This window comes from Primulina tabacum, chromosome 5, assembly GCF_025594145.1.
Source record: "Primulina tabacum isolate GXHZ01 chromosome 5, ASM2559414v2, whole genome shotgun sequence".
Taxonomy (NCBI): Eukaryota; Viridiplantae; Streptophyta; class Magnoliopsida; order Lamiales; family Gesneriaceae; genus Primulina; species Primulina tabacum.
This window is the reverse complement of record NC_134554.1, coordinates 11901109-11918492: the sequence shown is the minus strand read 5'-3', so window position 1 is coordinate 11918492 and position 17384 is coordinate 11901109. Positions and strand designations below refer to the sequence as shown.

Genomic DNA, 17384 nt, shown 5'->3' with positions numbered 1-17384 from the left:
CAAGTATATATAGTTTATATAGCATCATTTTGCCGAAAATTCTTTTATATACAGTATGATCATTATTTATACAGAATTCTGTACATATTAAATTAATAATTCAGAATGATATGATTCTCTTCCATGTGGTCACTTTTTTGTCCTATTTTCAGCTCTTTTTGTTTGCAAATGTCACGCCCGGGCTAGGGTGGGTTGCTTCAAATTGAGTTTGTCTGGTTCGAAAATTATTTTATTTTATTTTTCTAAATGCCAGTTTTATATATAATATATATATAAATGTCAGATTTTCGATATATGGATGTGCGCTTAAAACTTTTCAAACCTCTCTCTTGTGTGGGTGAGACGTGAGTTCAATCTTCATGTTAATAAAAAATAATCTTCACCCCATCATTTAAAATTAAATACAACAAACACTAGGTATTAAAAAAAAAATCACCAACGAAACATTCAATTCATTTCGTTTAAAAAATAATAGCTTAAACAATATAAACAATTAAAACAATTTATTGTTGGAAAATTTATTGTTGATTTTCCAATGAAAAGAAACAAACAGAACGATTTGTCTATAATTTATTGTATTTTTTTTAAATACAATGTTTGATACATTTAATTTTTAATAATTAGTTCAAACGAAACTTGTTGAACAATTGAGCAAAAGATTCCGTGCAGTACTCGAGATGACATGCATCTCGTCAATGGATAGTGTGATATTTGGACCCAAATATAACTTTATGTTGCTAAAGGAAATGTAAATACTTTCATTCAAATATAAATATACCCAAGACTAAAACCAAGAATAAAACAAAAGAAGCACCAGTGCATTATCTCGTGAGCTAAAGAAGATGTGGTTAATGGCCATAAGTGACAAATTTGGAGATAAGTAGGCATCAGTGTCTGATTATTTTCAATAGGCAGGTTTGATGGGGAAATGTCTAAAAAAAATGAAAAAGTTTGGTTATGCATATGGGTGGGAAAGGAAGGTCATTATCATCACCACCGCAACATAGAATCCACGAACACCAAAATTTGCATTATAAAAAATGTAATACTAATAAAATGAAACTTATACTTTATAGAAACAGAATACATGAATTCAAACCTTATTATCCTCCACTCAACCTAAAAAAAATCGATACATTTACAACTTTGAAATAAATCAGAACAGCCAATATGTGGAGGGAAACCAAAGTTGAAATCAAAGAAACAAGAAAATTGTGCAAGATCCACGGAGTGTAAGCAAGAGATTAACCTTCAACGCCTATTGCCAGTGGGGACATGCAAAGGAATGCCATATACTCAATAAACAAAGATCAAATCACTCTACAGGGCATATTCACCAAAAGACGTTCCGTTAACTCTGAGCAAGCCGCTTAACAAAATCAGCCATGTATTTGCCTTGATGTTCTGCAATGGCCAATTCTGTTTCACTAGGTTCCCTCGTGCCATCACCTGCATAGACTCCAGCACCATATGGAGTACCTCCTTTGATGGAATCCATTTTGAACATACCACCACCGAAAGTGTATCCAATGGGAATGAACAGCATCCCATGATGAGCTAATTGTGTAATTGCTGTCCACCTGCAGCAGCTTATATGTGGACGGTGAAATTTATGTTCAAACAAGAAATGTCAAGTTTGAGCAACAGAATATACAAATACGACAATTGCTGAGACAAGTCTTTTAATAGGAGGTTCAGAAGATATATTTCAAATAAATTACATTCAAGAGCCTTGCAAATTATTATACCTCATTAATTATACAAATTTCTGATGCATGGTAATTCAGATGAAAAAGGGTGATACTATATCAGGCGATGATAATTCAGAGTTATTGCAAACTGAATATAAAAAAACACTTGATTCTACAAATTTAGCGACTGATATTAGTAATTTCGGTCTCAAATTAGAGACCACTTTCATATTTCTGTCTCAAATTAGCGACCGACATAATAAATCGGTCTCAACTTAGAGTCCTAAATATAAATTCGGTCTCCAATTTGTGAGTAGAATAAAAAATCGAGCAATAAAAATAATATTAAATCTGAAAATAAATGTAGCAACCGCTATTATTAATTCGCGGTCTCAAATTAGAGACCCAAATTACTGTCGGTCTCTGAGTCGGTTACAAATCTCGTTTCTTTTGTAGTGCATGATATACGTGTATCTCATGTCCCAAAACAAAGTACCAATGAAAGGAAGTAAAGCACGACTTTTAAGCACAGTGATCCTATGGTTTGGAATCAACACCCTATGAACTGATTTCATCATCGAGTTCTTTTAGTGCCTTGCTACGAAACTTATCCTTTCAATCAATATGAACCCTGCCTAGAGGGTAGCAGCAACAATCTCGATTAATCCACAGGCTTCTCTAAGAGGAGGCTCGAACTGCATAGAGGAAGGTGTAAAGGGCCTCAAGGAGGGAAACAAAAATGTGCTTTATCTTACCCAGAGCCTACAAGTTATATTAGCTTGCTGTATAATGATACTTAATATCTTAAAATAATCAATAGACTAAGGTTACATTAGTAGTTTAAGACTTTTCGCTTCACCTAGATTACCAGATAGGGCAGCAAAAGAAATATGTGGCATTTTTTTCACAGTACTCATCAACCCCTAGATCAGCCGCTCTTTCCCACACGCATGGAAATACAACCACACATACGTGCGTTCGCAGATAAGAGCAAATCTAAACTTTCCATACCATTCCTACCTATAAGATAAGTATCACCACTTTTCGTACCGCTCCATACCTATAAGATAAGTTTTTGCAAGAAACTTGCTTATTCCTAGTCTAAATCTCATGAACATGGAGAGATTAAGAATATAGAATTTGACGACAAATAGACAGCTTATTGTTAATATTAGGACTTAGGCCTAATTCCACTCAAACAACTAGCTCAAGGGGAGGGGAGAATATTGTCCAAGTCCATATATACAACTCCCAATAACATAATCAAACTGATGTGAGATATATCTATCACACTCTTATAACGTCCGTGAATAAACAACTAGAGTTTGAAGTTTACTAGACATTATCGGATGGTCCAACACATAGCGACGAGCTTAATCAAAACTTGTTTATCATGTTAAGATTAGGATTTGATTCTCACTCCTTCCCAAAAGTTAGCTCGGAAGAATTATCTAAGTATATATATGCATCTCCAAGAACTTAATCAAACCGACATGAGACATCTAACATTTATTAATTCACAGGATAAATTCAGTGATATTCGTGACCAAAGATTCTCGGCAAAGGCAATCACAAGAAACCATAACACAAAAAGGTAAAACATGCTAAGATAATGCTAGAGTGCATATTTCATTCATATTTTCAACATTTCCGAAGATCAACAATGAGGGGTGGACCAACAGTTGCTGAAAATGAATCAAATTTCTTTAAATATGAAATTGTCATCTACCAAATTCGTTCGGTGATTGTCACAGAACAAATACACGAATCCGTAGGAATATTCTATAGCAAGATGCTTACGCAGTAGTCTCTTGACCTCCACCTTGTGTTCCGGTGCTGACGAAGAAGCCAGCAGGCTTGCCAGCGAGCTTCTTCTGCTCTCTCCACAACTGTCCCGTAGAATCAAAAAAAGCCTTCATTTGCGCAACCATGCACCCGTAGCTCGTGGGAAAGCCGAATAAGAACCCATCAGCTGCCGTCAATTCATCGGGAGAGCCGATCACGTGGATCGAATCGTCTTTCGGCGGAGCCTGCATTTTACGAAGTACATCTTCGGGAAGCGTCTCGGGCACACGGTAGAGCACAGCATCTACCCCGGGAGTCATCTCAACCCCTCGTTTCATCCGCCGGGCAAGACCCTCCACGTGGCCATACATGGAGTAGAAAACTATGAAAAGCTTGAGATTCCGTGTGGGATCTGAAATGGTGGAGGTTATGGATTCGTTGCTGACGACATGGTTGGTGGCGGGAGGCGGCGTGGATTCCGGGATGCTATCATCATCGGAGGCGGCGACGGTTGTGGATTTTGGAAGTTTTTTCTTGCTGGGAACACAGCCTCCACCCTTTCCCATGAATTATTCAGAGAATCAAAATATATTGGTAAATGTGAGTGAAGATTGAGAGATGGTGGTGGCGAGAGTGAAGTGGATATTGTGTTCAGTCACAGTGTTGGAAGCTTCGCTCAGGTGTGGCGGCTCAGCCAATTGGGGAACAGGGAAAACGATGTCATTTCTTTTATGCTTTATTATTTATTTTTATTAAGCAAAAAATTGAAAAAAGAGAGCCGAGGTACCCGATCCCGGCTGCTAAAATAAAAAAATAAAATTTATTAAAGTGGGCCGGAGCCTCTGGCTTTTCATTATTTCTACTTGGACCGGCCCAAAGAAATAATGGGCTGAGTAAAAGCAATTAGTATATGTTTAACAAATAATGTTAAATTAACTATTTAATAATTATATTATAAGATTTAATCATACTTTTGCATTATATAATGATTATAGTAACCAAAAGTTTGGTCCTATTTTTAATTAATATAGTTTCAAACACAAAATATAAAGTTGATGTAATCTCGATAGTTAAATCAGCCATTTTAATTTGAATTTTGGTTTGTTTAATTTGATACACTGATTACTGATTTTTTAAAATATTTGTTAATTATTTTGATTTTTTTAACAAAATTTGAACATGCACTAAAAATACTTTTATACATAGTTCATTTTTTGGTTGTGATCATTTGAATTGTACTTTTGCTACAATAAACAAAGTTAATATTAATCTTATTATATTTTACTTAGTTAGCAATCGAATAATGTATTGTTTATTTAAACAAGATGAAAAAATATATATAATATTGGAAAATCCATAATTTATTTATTAGATGATTGGAACCAATTAGTAATAATTACACACTAGAATTTATCCAAATTGTTCGTACATGGAATGTCATAATCGCTAAAAAGCATCACATGCTGATTCCAAGACTCGTTCAAAGCATTTATGTTTGTTTAAAACTGAAAGCGATCATAGTTACTGAGTTCCAAAGTCCAAGTAAGTACGGCTCTCTCGTCTCAGTTCTATTCGTTCGACCATCTTGTTGGACAAGGTGAATGGAATCCACTATGTATTTACTCACATATGCATGCAGTTTAAAATAATATATATATTATTTAGGATGACATTTATGTTATTTAAAATTTGTATTAAACCGAAAATTTGTGTTATATTTGTTGGAGAATCGGCAATTTTTTATTTTTCTTTCTATAAACATATCTACATATAGGGGAATGAGAACATGAAGCCGCGGCGGAGGCGTCAGAAGTCAAAGGAGGGCGGTGGCGGGGGGTTGGTGGCGAGGAAGAGGAAGCTGAACGAAGAACAAGTGAGCATGTTGGAGCAGAATTTCGGGAGTGAGCAAAAGTTGGAGGCGGAGAAGAAGGACAGACTGGCGGCGGAGCTAGGGCTGGAACCGCGCCAGGTAGCGGTGTGGTTTCAGAATAAGAGGGCTCGCTGGAAGAGCAAGCAGCTTGAGGAGGAGTGCTCTAAGCTCAGGGCCGAACATGACACAGTCCTTCTCGAGAAATGCCGTCTTCAAAATGAGGTATTAATTTTCCACAGCTAGATATTTTACATTATATGGTCCCTTTCCCATGTTAGATTTCTTATTACATGTTTTTTTCTTTTTATGATATGTGACTCGGTCTCCGAACAAATCTTAAGATCTTCCAATTATTGAAATTTGAAGAACAAATTAAGGAGGAAACTCGGATTTTGACTTAGCTACATACAGAAGAACTTACATTCGTAGCGAGATATTACGTGGTGATCAGGGAAGGCATGAAATGAATTTGCTTGATTTCTCCGCGTGAGATTTTAGTCATAGTTTTTGTACGAACGGGAGTAATAGCTAAAAGTAATGTAAAAAAATTGTCTTCCAAAGTCAGTTTCCAATATTCCTCTAGCATGGCCCAAGAGTCTGCTTGGCCGGAGATAAGGGATAAGGTCTTTTTCAAGTAAAAAGTTTCAAATTTGCTCTCCGTTTATGATATTTCCAGTGTAGATTATCTACCTAGTGTATACGTAGTTTGCAAGTTATCACGCTAGTTTTGATATTTATTCAGTGCGTATCGAAAAGTAGTGGCTACGGTTCTATCATCATTAAACAAATGTTTCAAATGTTATGTATAATCCATTAATCTTAAAAAGTACTTACTCTTATAATCCGTGTATACAGACTAGACTTTCGCTTACGGGTCTCAAGCATGCTAAAAGCACGTAGAAAGTCCAACTTTCCTATTGTACATATTAATGTAAATTCTTATTGCCGTGCCCGTTATCATCGAGATAGAAAAATTAACATTTTGAATACTACACCATATATATAATCAACACTTTCATTAGTATTTTTCACGAAATGTCTCAATTAATGTGCAGCTCTCGAAGCTTCAAGAACAACTCAATGAAGCGGAGGAGGAGATAAGAAGGTTGTCGGGAGCGTTGGGACGACGGATTCGGGAGTAGTGGTCCAAGTTCGTTTTTGTGGATGGAAGCCATGAAACAACCTTTTCTTGGTGGATTGGGAATGGAAGGATTCGACCACATGTTTTACATGCCGCATTTCGAGTACTTTGAGGGGTTTGAATGAGATAATCTTCATTATATATAGTAGCCGCGGAATGTACAATCTTGTTGCCGTTAGCTGAGATGGTAATTAATTATGAACGACATAAGTGATTAATTATATTGCCTGTGATATATTGAAGTCATCATTTATCGACAAGAAGAAAAAGCGACTTTAAGTAATAAACCAAATAGGGGTACCATGTCAAAAGACTTTATTAGATGATATAACATTCTTGAGTTTATAGAATAATCTTTATTTGTTTTAATGTTTGGCGTGTGACATTCGAATATAAAACAGAGACTAGTACTAAAGAGGGAATCTTTCAACAAAATTTGAATAACGAGATGGTGAAACTTGTTCATAATAGACGGTTGAAATTAGGGGCTGATTCAGCAAGCATTAGTTCAATAATAAAGAGACATAAGAGACAACAACAGTTATGTCATCAAGTTTACCACCATAATAAGCATATCCGGCTTCTTGAGCTGCTGTAGAAAATGGAGTTTGCTGTTTCTTGTCTAAAGCTCGAACACGTGCAAATGAAGCGAGTTTCTTGGCCGATGCGTTGGGGCTAAGCCCTTCTTTGATGGCATCTGCCACAACCGCCTCTATCTCTTTGGTATACAAGTTGTCAAATAAACCATCGCTGCCTGCTACAACCACGTCTCCAGGTACAACCGGGATCTCAAAAACCTGTCATGTAGTATTCGCGGATCAATAAGTTGTGGCAGTGAGAATATGGCTAGCATTTATTGAGGTTAAACATATATTATAATAATTATCTGAAGATAGTTATAGAAGGATACAGAATAAAAGACGGTGACAGTGCTACCGTTCAAAATATAAAAGATCTGGGGCCACTGAGAGGATCCAACAGGAGGCCAAAGAATAGACAAAAAATAATAACAATAAATTTATTGAAGTTTTCTAAAAGTAATAGTTTCTATACAAATTTAATCTACCCACCTGATGCAGTGTTGCCCCCCAACTCAATTCCTAGGTCCTTCTGAAGGCTAAATTGGTTAACTTGCAATAACACGAGCGAAATGCAAATGCCGGCACTTGATCTGCTATTTTCAATGATTTTTCTACACCATAATTGGTCATACATATCGGGTGCATATATGATAATTGGATCACATGATCTCAAATTGGTCCCATGTAGCTCGTATATATCTAACGGTATCAGTGCACTAAGGAAATTTCACCGGGTGCAGCGTAAAGAGTGTATAGTTTCTTTCAACTGACCTGTCCAGAACTTGGTAGGTCACCTTTGCTGTCACTATCGAGTTGATACGTGAAATTGAAGCCGTGTTGCTGTATAGGCGATTCAAATATTGTGCAACCATCTCTAATCACAATAAACCCACTGTCTCCAAGGTTAATGGCATGAAGACCCTGTTCAAAAGAAGGAAATTACTTTAAAGATAAATAACAAATCTTTTTTCAAAGAACTGGAAGAAGCAAAAAATTAGCACCAAACAGTCGTTAAGTGAGGTAATAAAAAAAAAGTGAGGTAATAATAAAAATAATCATGTAGAAGACGGAGGGATAATCACACTATTTTTCAAGTTGGCACCCCAACCTTTAAATCAAGTTATTCCTGCAATTATAATTGTCATCTTGCATTTATTTTCTCGCATTTTCTCCTGCTCTTTAATTTTCATGGTGGAAGCTAACAAAAGATCAACATAACAAAATGCAATTGATGATACCTGGTTTTTGAGAGAAATAATGCACGCCGTGGATGAACCCATGGCTTTAGTCGCTGCATGAGCTTTTTCCAAAACCAACAACGGATCAATGCTGCCATTGGGAGTTTTTTGAATTGCTTGGACTGAATAAGACATGAGTTCACGGGCATACAATCCTGCATTAACACCAACATCTGCCCATCCACCAACTCCATCAGCAACGCCTATTGCCTGCTCTTCATCGCAAATAAAATGAGCATCTTCTCCACCAGTTTCCTCTTTAGCTGGATGGGGTAGATAACATGCTCCCGAAAGAAGCTTCAGAACACCATGATATGGGGTACTTCTACAGAGAAAAATGAGAAACCAATGCCACATGTATCATATAATCCATATTCATTTATCAAGTAAAATTATAAATCTCGTAAATATAATCCTGCATCAAATTAAGTGTGAATGGTATAATATTTCTCCAAAGAAAACAGTAACTTTCAAATGATACATGCAGTGAATATGGCAATTTATCACTAACATGATCTCTACATGAGAACTAAACACTTGTAGCAGATGTTATGACAACTCATCAAAATTTGAAAGATTTCTCCACATAATATCATTATGCAAATGTTACGCTTAAACAATAACCTCATACCAAGATATAGTTTACAAAAGTACATAATTAACCTAGACGCATGCAAAAAGTAAGAAAACAATGATAATAGTGGTTTCAGCTAATAGGGAAAACACAAATGTTGGCAGTGCAGTCACCATTTTGTAATGGAATTTCAGATTCAATTTACATTTTCAGCACAATAATACCAAACAAGGGCAAATTTAGACGTACGGTTCAGCTGAAAGCGCAAGACTTGAAAGAGGCTCGGCACTGAAAGATTCAATGGCCGATACATCTGGCACTACTCCATCAGAGTAACAAGATGATGAGAAAGCTCGACCATTGCTTGACCCTGTCAAGAAAGGAGGTTTGGAGTCTCGAGACCCCTGCTTAAAATCATAAACAACACATCCCTGAACTCCCCGATAACATTCTGCCTCTACAGTCCTCAAACTCACCCTAGCTTTTCGACAATTTCTATAACTTTTATCATCAAAATAAACACCAATAGGCTTCACAAAACTTGAGAAATTTCCACAACAAGATGATAAATTGTCTATCGCAAGATCACCTGAGGCAGCCAAAGAGCCAGAAGCTGCCATCACTTTTCTGTGGCACCGACTGCTAGAATATTTTAACACTTCACGAGTCAAACCAGTACCAGAAAATTTTCGAGATAAGCAAGATTCTATCAAATTAAGGGGTTGAACTTGATTCACTTTAACAGCCGTTTGGAAGCCAAAACCAAAAGCAACATTCAAATTGGAAACAAACCCAGATGGCATTGTTATAATAAAAACTCAATCAAACTCAATTAATTCCTCCATCCAGAGACACATAAAAAGTAGACTGCAAATATCATTGCAGCTCAAAATATACCCTTCAGTAAATCAACCTTAGCTCGGTCACCTGAAATATTATCCAAAAGGGGTACATAAGAATAACAATTCTTCGTGTCTAAATCAAACACAAGCAATTAAAGCGGAATAAACAAGAAAAACCAGAAGCTCGGAAGGACCGCGTGAACTGGATTACTCGTGAAGAAAAATCGCAAAGAAGAAAATTGAACCTGGGATAATTGATTCAGGGGGTAGAGTAATGTGACGCCTTATCTGCTTTGATGCAGATTACGGGGTATAAATTTTCTTCGACAAGGAAAATTAAGTAATAATCACACACCCAAAGATGAACTTCTCCCTCGATCTAATCTATGGAAAAACAATCTGTCAAATTAATGCCCCGCCCACTTACATTTTTTGGCAGGCCATTCCCTAATGGGCCGTGAATTTTGTAAAACCCTGGAACTCAAAGTTAGTGGGGTGAATTAATGGGCCGTGAATTGTTGCCTGTTGAATTTTTTTCTCGATTCCCAACACTTTCAAACCTAGATTGAGTGGTTTCCTTGTAAATTGAGATCCCAAAACTTAAGAAAATAAATGTCACACATGAATTGTACTTGTATTATTTAACTATAATAAAAAATTATTGGATTCATGACCAGAATGTTGCCTCCATGCAATGAATCTACTGAGTCATTTGATTCACACTACGATTCATGCACATTTTTAGTGTTAAGCGTGTGGCACTAACAATAATTTACGATCCCCAAAAATATTAACTACATTATAACCAATAAAGAATAAAAAAAATAAAAATAAAAGAACAAATAAAAGATTCTTGCCCACCAAATGTAAATCATTTTATGTTCAACACTATTTTAATCACGTCATTAATAAATTATAAATCGGTGACTAATTTAATTTATTTTCATTATCATTATCAAATATTCTTGTATCATGGATTTTAATCTTAAGTCATTGTCTTAATCTACACACATGATCATTTGGATATTACATGCTCTTGCTGTAGAAAATATTACACAAACACATATAAACAACAAAAATATAACAAACGTTGGTCTCAAAAAAAAATATAGTTGATGTTGAAATAAAAGATTTCATGCCCAAAAAAAATAATCTTGGGGATAGTGGAGAGATATGGTTGAGCTTTAACCACGTAGATTATAAATCATAAGCAAACAAAATACCTTTTTTGCCTCAATTAATTTAATCATTGGCTAGTAATATAAATACTATGATAAATTATTTATATATTACAATTTAGAATTAATTATTATATAATTTATTGGGGTTAAACCACAGTTCTTCCCTAGATCTCTCTTACAGAGTTTAGCCCTAGAAATTGGTTTTGACTAGAAAAGAATATTAGTAATCAAATTTTTTTTTAAAAAAATAGTATCGGATTGTTAAATGTTTTCGACTTTCTAATTAGCTTATAAAGGTAAAAAAATCTCGACAGGAAAGCTACTTTTCTTGCAAATCTACTTTTTTGCTCGATTTTTTATATTTTAGTTTTGTAATCCTGATTTTTATTTAGGATACAAGAAATCAAAGATAGAATTTCGATAGGTGTTTTAACTTAAACCAATTGTATACGGCCAATACTTGTTCTAAAAAGGGAAATTTCTATAATTGATTTCTCATTGTTGGGATCCGATCAAAGAACAAATACAAAATGCAAGAAATAAATGTGATTGTTCATAAAACAAACTTTATAACATTATAATATACTCAACAATATTAGGCACAATATGTTGAGTATCAAAATAAAGCAAAATAAACCGATAATAAGTTAAACAATCGAATTGACGAACATCACATTCTAAACAGAATTTGTATGTCAAAACCTGCTGTACCAAAATATATGCAAACAAAAGACCAACAATCATTGTTGCAATGTAAAATAGAATAATATTCCAACTAGCAACGTAAATATAAACAACAAAATAAATCTGTAACGAAATAATGAAGGAAAAAAAACCGGGACAATGTAACAAGTACATTTTCTTTAAAACATATTTTTCCCCTCCATTAAGTGTTTGAGGATCAACACTTCGAACATTTGTTTTTCATGATACAATGTTTGAACCGGTAGTAAATTAAGCACAAATTCACTATTCCGACGAACTCAAATTGTACCTTCACTTTATCATCAAAACTTAACAAGGGTCAAATGAAGAGCTAACAATGTAAAATACAAGAGAATGTTTGAATGATATCTTGACTGGATTTACAAAAAAAAAATATATGGATTGAAGAAATGAACACATTATTTATAAGCTTGAAAATAAACACAATTAATCTTGCAATTTACTCAATAATTTGAAGATTCAAAAGTTTCTAATAAACTAAAAAAATGTGGGAATTCAAAACACACTCACATGATCATGAACCACAATTAACTCAAAATTATGAAAAGTCAAAAGTCACTCTCACATTTATAATCATAATTTTCATTCAAATTTCCAACACTCGTATCCATCGAAAGAAAACTGGTTTTGCAAATCCTAAACTCAACTGCGAGCTTGTGGACTTGAATGAATGGATAAGAAACTAAATTTTCCCTTAAACAAAACTCACGTTCCTATCTTTATAATTCAACTTTATCTTTTTAAATAATGGATAAAACTCATCTCAGCTCGAAATTTGTTTTATGTCAATTGCAGTTTCAGAGCTGGAATGCTAGTCTTGAGAACCTCAAGCAATTCACTCTCTATAGCCAATGACTAGTCATATCTAACACAAATATCTCAAGTTTGAGACGAATCTATAATTTGAGTCTCATGTAAGAAATAAATTATAATTCAACTACAGTTGATAATTAAAGTGACACTCTACACTTCGTTTTGGCAAAAATACTACTATTCTTCTTGATTTTGCTACATTAATACTGAGTGTGTGTAATAATTTATCATATATGAATCTACTAATAATTATATGTTTGTCATTTGATCTCTCTTATAAAAGTCACTAACATTTAATATCAGAATGGGTAAGTTTCGAGACAGTACGTAAAGCCTAAAATTTAGCCACGAGACTCAAGAGAGCAAATGAGTGTCTCCAAAATATAAATTTGGTACGATAATTACCTAATTATTTGTCAGTGAAAAAATTCCAATTTGGTCAAAGAAAAACCCATAGCTCAAAGCCACCCCCTTCGTAGCCCTCGAGGTCTCTTATAACATATTTTAATCTTATAGAACAAACCTAGTGTGGGAAAATCGTACTTTACATCGGGACCAATGGCCTGCCAAATCCAGCTCTCATGTTACATTTATTTATTAATTAATATCGTTGAAAACGTTGGATCAGTGTATATAACCTAAATCAGCAGTAGAATATTGGTCAAAGATAACAAAGCTATAATTTTTGTGGAGCAAGTCTCCTGTGAGACGGTCTCACGAATCTTTAAATGTGAGACGGGTCAACCCTACTGATATTCACAATAAAAAATAATACTCTTAGCATAAAAAGTAATATTTTTTCATGGATGACCCAAATAAGAGATCCGTCTCATAAAATACGATCCGTGAGACCGTCTCACACAAGTTTTTGTCATTTTTATGTATATGTAAATATAGAAACTGATTTATAATTTTTCGCGAATTTAATCAAGTAGTTTATATATATATATAAAAAGCACATATAAAAATCGAATAATAATTTTAATTTGATCATAGACAGTTGTAACTCGAAGTCTTGAACCCCTATTAATTTATTATAATACCATGTTTGATATATAAAATATATGAACACAATGTCTTCGATTTATTTATTTTTATAGCTAATTAATATATTGTTTCAATGTACATAAATATGATATTTATAGTGCTACGATGCATATAAAATTATTGAAAAGGAAAAGGCGGTGCGAATCGGGTCGAATGCACTGAATGTCCTCGTCTGTGTAAACGAGGAAGTACTGTTGAGTAACTGTCATGGAATTTTCACCTCTCAAAACTCAATTTCTTGTAATAAAAAATATATATCCTCAAGTTCGTGTATTACTCCAATTTACTTATAAAGTAGGTATACTGCTTATACATTCAAAATGTTATGTCGTGGGTGGGAATCGAGAGAAAAGCACGGGTCATTTCATTGTCAATAATAATTAAGTTCAGATGTAATATTTACTCATGTAATAATTATAAAACTAATGACGTTTTTGGTAATTTATTAAATATCTATGTATACATTAATATCTCAATTTTCTTTCGATCATATTAAATTTCTGAACGTAACATTTTAACATAAGATCGATATGGTTATTAATTTTTATTTTAATAATAGTGTTAGTTATTCAATTTTTAGTTGTTCTCGCCGATTTTTGTTATACAATAATATTTATGTGAAAAACGATTAAAATGGAGGTGTGGATCATAGTTATATGATTAATATTGTTAATCCGATACATTAAGAATTTAAAATATCATATTTTATGTGATATTTTTTGTGAATATAATAAAAATTAAATATTTAAAATGAGCTACAAAGGACTTCTATAGCAACTTTGGTTATCATTTTCGTAAAGCGATGACGAATACGGAGTAGTTGTTATAGGAGACCATTGTGCAGTCCGCAAGCCCGGGCTCGGGGTGTGACAAAATGATATCGGAGCCGGTCACCGGCAAGAAATACCGGAAAATAAGAGCTATGCGGCGTAAAGTGCTACGTGCATGAGAACCACCTCTTGAATCTGCGGGGCAAAATGCTACATGACAGGAGCCACCTCTTGAACCTGTAGGAGCAACCTCTAGATTCTCGACGCTCGTGGAACAAGGGATCATGCCGCGACGAGAACGTTGCGTTCTGAAGGAAGGATGATTGTGGGACCTCTTGTCCCACATGGTAAAAATTAAATATTTAAAATGAATTTATAATTGGTTACAATAGACTATATAGCAACTTGAGTTAATCATTTTCGTAAAGCGATGATGAATGCGAAGTAGTTGCTATAAGAGTCCATTGTGCAGTCACGCAGAACTGAGCTCGAGGTGTGACACCCTCCTAGCTGATTACAAGACTAAAATTTTTATTCTATTTTACCAAAAACTAAATATGGTTGGAACTTAAAGGTCACAACATACCATACGCAAGTTATTGCTCGTATAAAAAAGCACCTATACATACGGATTTTGATTAGTTTGTCCACACGCGAGCCTTGATCTATTTTAAAACTAGAATAACACTATACAAATTGGTTTTTTTTCTTCTGTTTTGCAACAATTCACTGTGGTGTGGGGTGTTGGACCATTATTGTCACCTTTTGTTCGGCCGTCCACAACCAAGACTTTTTGGCTCTCTCTCGATCGATGATCATTTGAGCTTTTAAAGCATTGTTATTGGATCGATCTTACAAGATCTTGATTTAGATCTCAACTCAAGATTACTATATAAAAACAAAGTTTTTTACTAGACTAAATGAATAGCGGCGAAGCTAGGAATCGTGTTTTAATTAGGAGAAGGGAGAAGTCAATTTATGGGAAAAACATATATAGAATTATAATGATATTTTTATGTGGTTGTATAATCAATCATTCAACCTATGATTGTGATTCTGTCCTGTTACGTTATCATGTGTAATGTACTACTACATGTAAACTTAATGGTTAGAATGTTCTTGGACCATGGCTAGCTAGCTAGTAGGGGCCATCTAAGATTTTGGTTCACTTTCTTAAATTTAATGACTCTTGTTTTCTGAATCAATGTTGCCCTTTTATTATAATTTTTGAGTCAGCCATCCCCTACTCACTAGCTTAAAACTCTACGGTTTTTTTGCGCATTTTCTAACTAATTCTTTCTATTTCTTTAATATAGCCTAACTTAATTTCTTTGAATCCGTGCGAAAGAGTGTAGGTTTTGTACCCTTAGGTTTCATGTATTTGGTCGTGTACTGGCAATTAATACTCGCATTTATGAACAGGAATATTATACGTCAAACTACCCAATACACAGATAACTCAGCTGGTTTTCGATTTTGTTCATAATATTAAGCTGATTGAGTTGATTTCTTGATGTAGAATTACATAGAAGAAGAGAGGAAAACCCAAGATTTTCGTAATAAGGTCTGTTAGGAGTGATTAACAGGAGATTTATTACTTAAAAAGTTGGATTTCATGGAACACAGGGGGATGCCGAATTTCATAAGCTTCAATGCACCACAGATCAACAAAGAATCGACATTGAAGCTGCCTCTTGCTCCTATAGTTTCAGCTCCCCTTGAGAGAAGAGGAAATGCGGCGGTTTCTTCCCGCCGGGGGAGTGCCATTTTCAGCCCCACTCAAACCCTAGATCAGCCTCCGCAGCTGCTGTTTGCACAGAAGTACCCCACCCCAGATCCAGATCCAGCCACCATGAAAGCCGGTGGCGCGTCAAATCCTAATACACCTGTTCCAAGACGACCACAAGCAGTGCCGACGGCGACTTCCACAAGTGCTGATTCGTCAACTAAGTACATAGAATGCCTCAAGAATCATGCTGCAAGCATGGGTAATTATGTTGTCGATGGATGCGGAGAATTCATGCCAGCTGGTGGACAAGAGGGCACGTTCGAATCTATGAGATGTGCAGCCTGTAACTGCCACCGGAGTTTCCATCGGCGAGTGGATGCCGAAGTTGACCCCCACCATCCTCAGATATCTCAGAGCAGGCGAAACTCACCTGCAATAGAGATTTATCATCAACATCAACCCTTTCCTGCCTCCCATACGCATCCCATAATGATGAACTTCGGCGGAAACAGTGGTGGGGCCACTGCGGAGTCATCTAGCGAAGATTTCAGCATGTTCCAATCCAGTGGCGGCGGATATGCCATTGCATCGTCTACGGGAGGCTCCAAGAAGAGATTCCGAACGAAATTCAATCAAGAACAGAAGGATAAGATGCATGAATTTGCTGATAAGCTGGGTTGGAGGATTCAGAGGCAAGACGATGAACAAGTACAGCAGTTTTGCAATGAATTCGGAATGAAGAGACAAGTGTTCAAGGTATGGATGCACAATAAAAAACAAGCCATGAAGAAGAAACAAATCTAAGGCAAGATTTTGACCCCAATTTTTGTTGATTTTATCGATGAACTTTCTAGCTTGTCATGTATCTTTAGCCATTGTAGGGGGAAAACTGATAAATTAGGAGACTCATTAATCAGGATTCACAGCCAATATACCACTTAATTATGTTAACTATTAGTTAAATAAGACAAGCAACTGTCATTTAAGATAACATCTATGGAATTTATCATTATTCTTAGACTTTTCTGCTTAACCAATCTTAATTCAACGTCGAGGGCACAAAAAATTAATTTCTTTCAAGGGATATTAATCATGCCAATGTTGTCTTTTTCATCTTCCAGATGTATAATTTACGTGCTGATTATTCATATTCCATGTTAAAAGTTGATGAAAACTAAATCATCTACTTAAATTTTGGTGATGAAAAATGAATGTATAGGTTACACTTGTGGGCTAATTACGTAAAAGTTTAACTTGGCCATGAATTTGGCAAGTGTAGGTACTTTAGATCACTGTGAGAAAACATATTAAGTTGGGGATTAGAATGTTATTGAGGATATATATATATATATATATGATACCCCCATAAGGAGCCGGATCGTCTTTAACCCGGTTT

General features: G+C 35.1%; 3 protein-coding genes and 1 pseudogene across 7 annotated transcripts; 2 read left to right on the top strand and 2 right to left on the bottom strand.

Moving 5' to 3' along the window:
- Nucleotides 1-1046: 1046 nt before the first annotated feature.
- Nucleotides 1047-4204, bottom strand: LOC142546602 (putative NAD(P)H dehydrogenase (quinone) FQR1-like 2). Of its 2 annotated transcripts, none has more exons than XM_075654406.1 (2): nt 3492-4204; nt 1047-1589 (listed from the first exon to the last, which is right to left on the bottom strand). In XM_075654406.1, exons 1-2 carry the CDS (start codon nt 4040-4042, stop codon nt 1352-1354), a joined length of 789 nt encoding a protein of 262 aa, XP_075510521.1. In that variant the 5' UTR covers nt 4043-4204; the 3' UTR covers nt 1047-1351. The 2 variants fall into 2 exon arrangements, with proteins under 2 accessions (XP_075510521.1, XP_075510522.1); XM_075654407.1 differs by having other exon boundaries at nt 1047-1580; nt 3492-4202.
- Nucleotides 4205-5140: 936 nt separating this feature from the next.
- On the top strand, nt 5141-7155 carry LOC142546601 (homeobox-leucine zipper protein ATHB-40-like; annotated as a pseudogene).
- On the bottom strand, nt 6893-10186 carry LOC142546599 (putative protein phosphatase 2C 80). 4 transcript variants are annotated; one of them, XM_075654402.1, is made up of 5 exons: nt 9968-10186; nt 9130-9807; nt 8307-8631; nt 7840-7989; nt 6893-7284 (listed from the first exon to the last, which is right to left on the bottom strand). In XM_075654402.1, the coding sequence occupies exons 2-5, from the start codon at nt 9681-9683 to the stop codon at nt 6991-6993; spliced, it is 1323 nt and encodes a 440-aa protein (XP_075510517.1). In that variant the 5' UTR covers nt 9684-9807; nt 9968-10186; the 3' UTR covers nt 6893-6990. The 4 variants fall into 4 exon arrangements, with proteins under 4 accessions (XP_075510517.1, XP_075510520.1, XP_075510519.1 ...); XM_075654405.1 differs by having other exon boundaries at nt 8307-8628; XM_075654404.1 differs by having other exon boundaries at nt 9900-10081.
- Nucleotides 10187-15528: 5342 nt separating this feature from the next.
- LOC142544777 (zinc-finger homeodomain protein 6) lies at nt 15529-17034 on the top strand. The gene has a single exon (XM_075651814.1). It carries the CDS (start codon nt 15875-15877, stop codon nt 16790-16792), a length of 918 nt encoding a protein of 305 aa, XP_075507929.1. The 5' UTR covers nt 15529-15874; the 3' UTR covers nt 16793-17034.
- The last annotated feature ends 350 nt before the right edge of the window (nt 17035-17384 follow it).

What these genes read in the sequence shown, in the direction of transcription:
- LOC142546602 (XM_075654406.1), bottom strand. Translation starts at nt 4,042, where the DNA reads ATGGGAAAGGGTGGAGGCTGTGTTCCCAGCAAGAAAAAACTTCCAAAA. An exon ending in GGAGGTCAAGAGACTACTGC is followed by an intron (nt 1,590 to 3,491) that starts GTAAGCATCTTG and finishes TCCACATATAAG; the next exon opens with CTGCTGCAGGTGGACAGCAA.
- LOC142546599 (XM_075654402.1), bottom strand. Translation starts at nt 9,683, where the DNA reads ATGCCATCTGGGTTTGTTTCCAATTTGAATGTTGCTTTTGGTTTTGGC. An exon ending in CTTGCGCTTTCAGCTGAACC is followed by an intron (nt 8,632 to 9,129) that starts GTACGTCTAAAT and finishes TTTTCTCTGTAG; the next exon opens with AAGTACCCCATATCATGGTG. An exon ending in ACCTACCAAGTTCTGGACAG is followed by an intron (nt 7,285 to 7,839) that starts GTCAGTTGAAAG and finishes ACTACATGACAG; the next exon opens with GTTTTTGAGATCCCGGTTGT.
- LOC142544777 (XM_075651814.1), top strand. Translation starts at nt 15,875, where the DNA reads ATGGAACACAGGGGGATGCCGAATTTCATAAGCTTCAATGCACCACAG.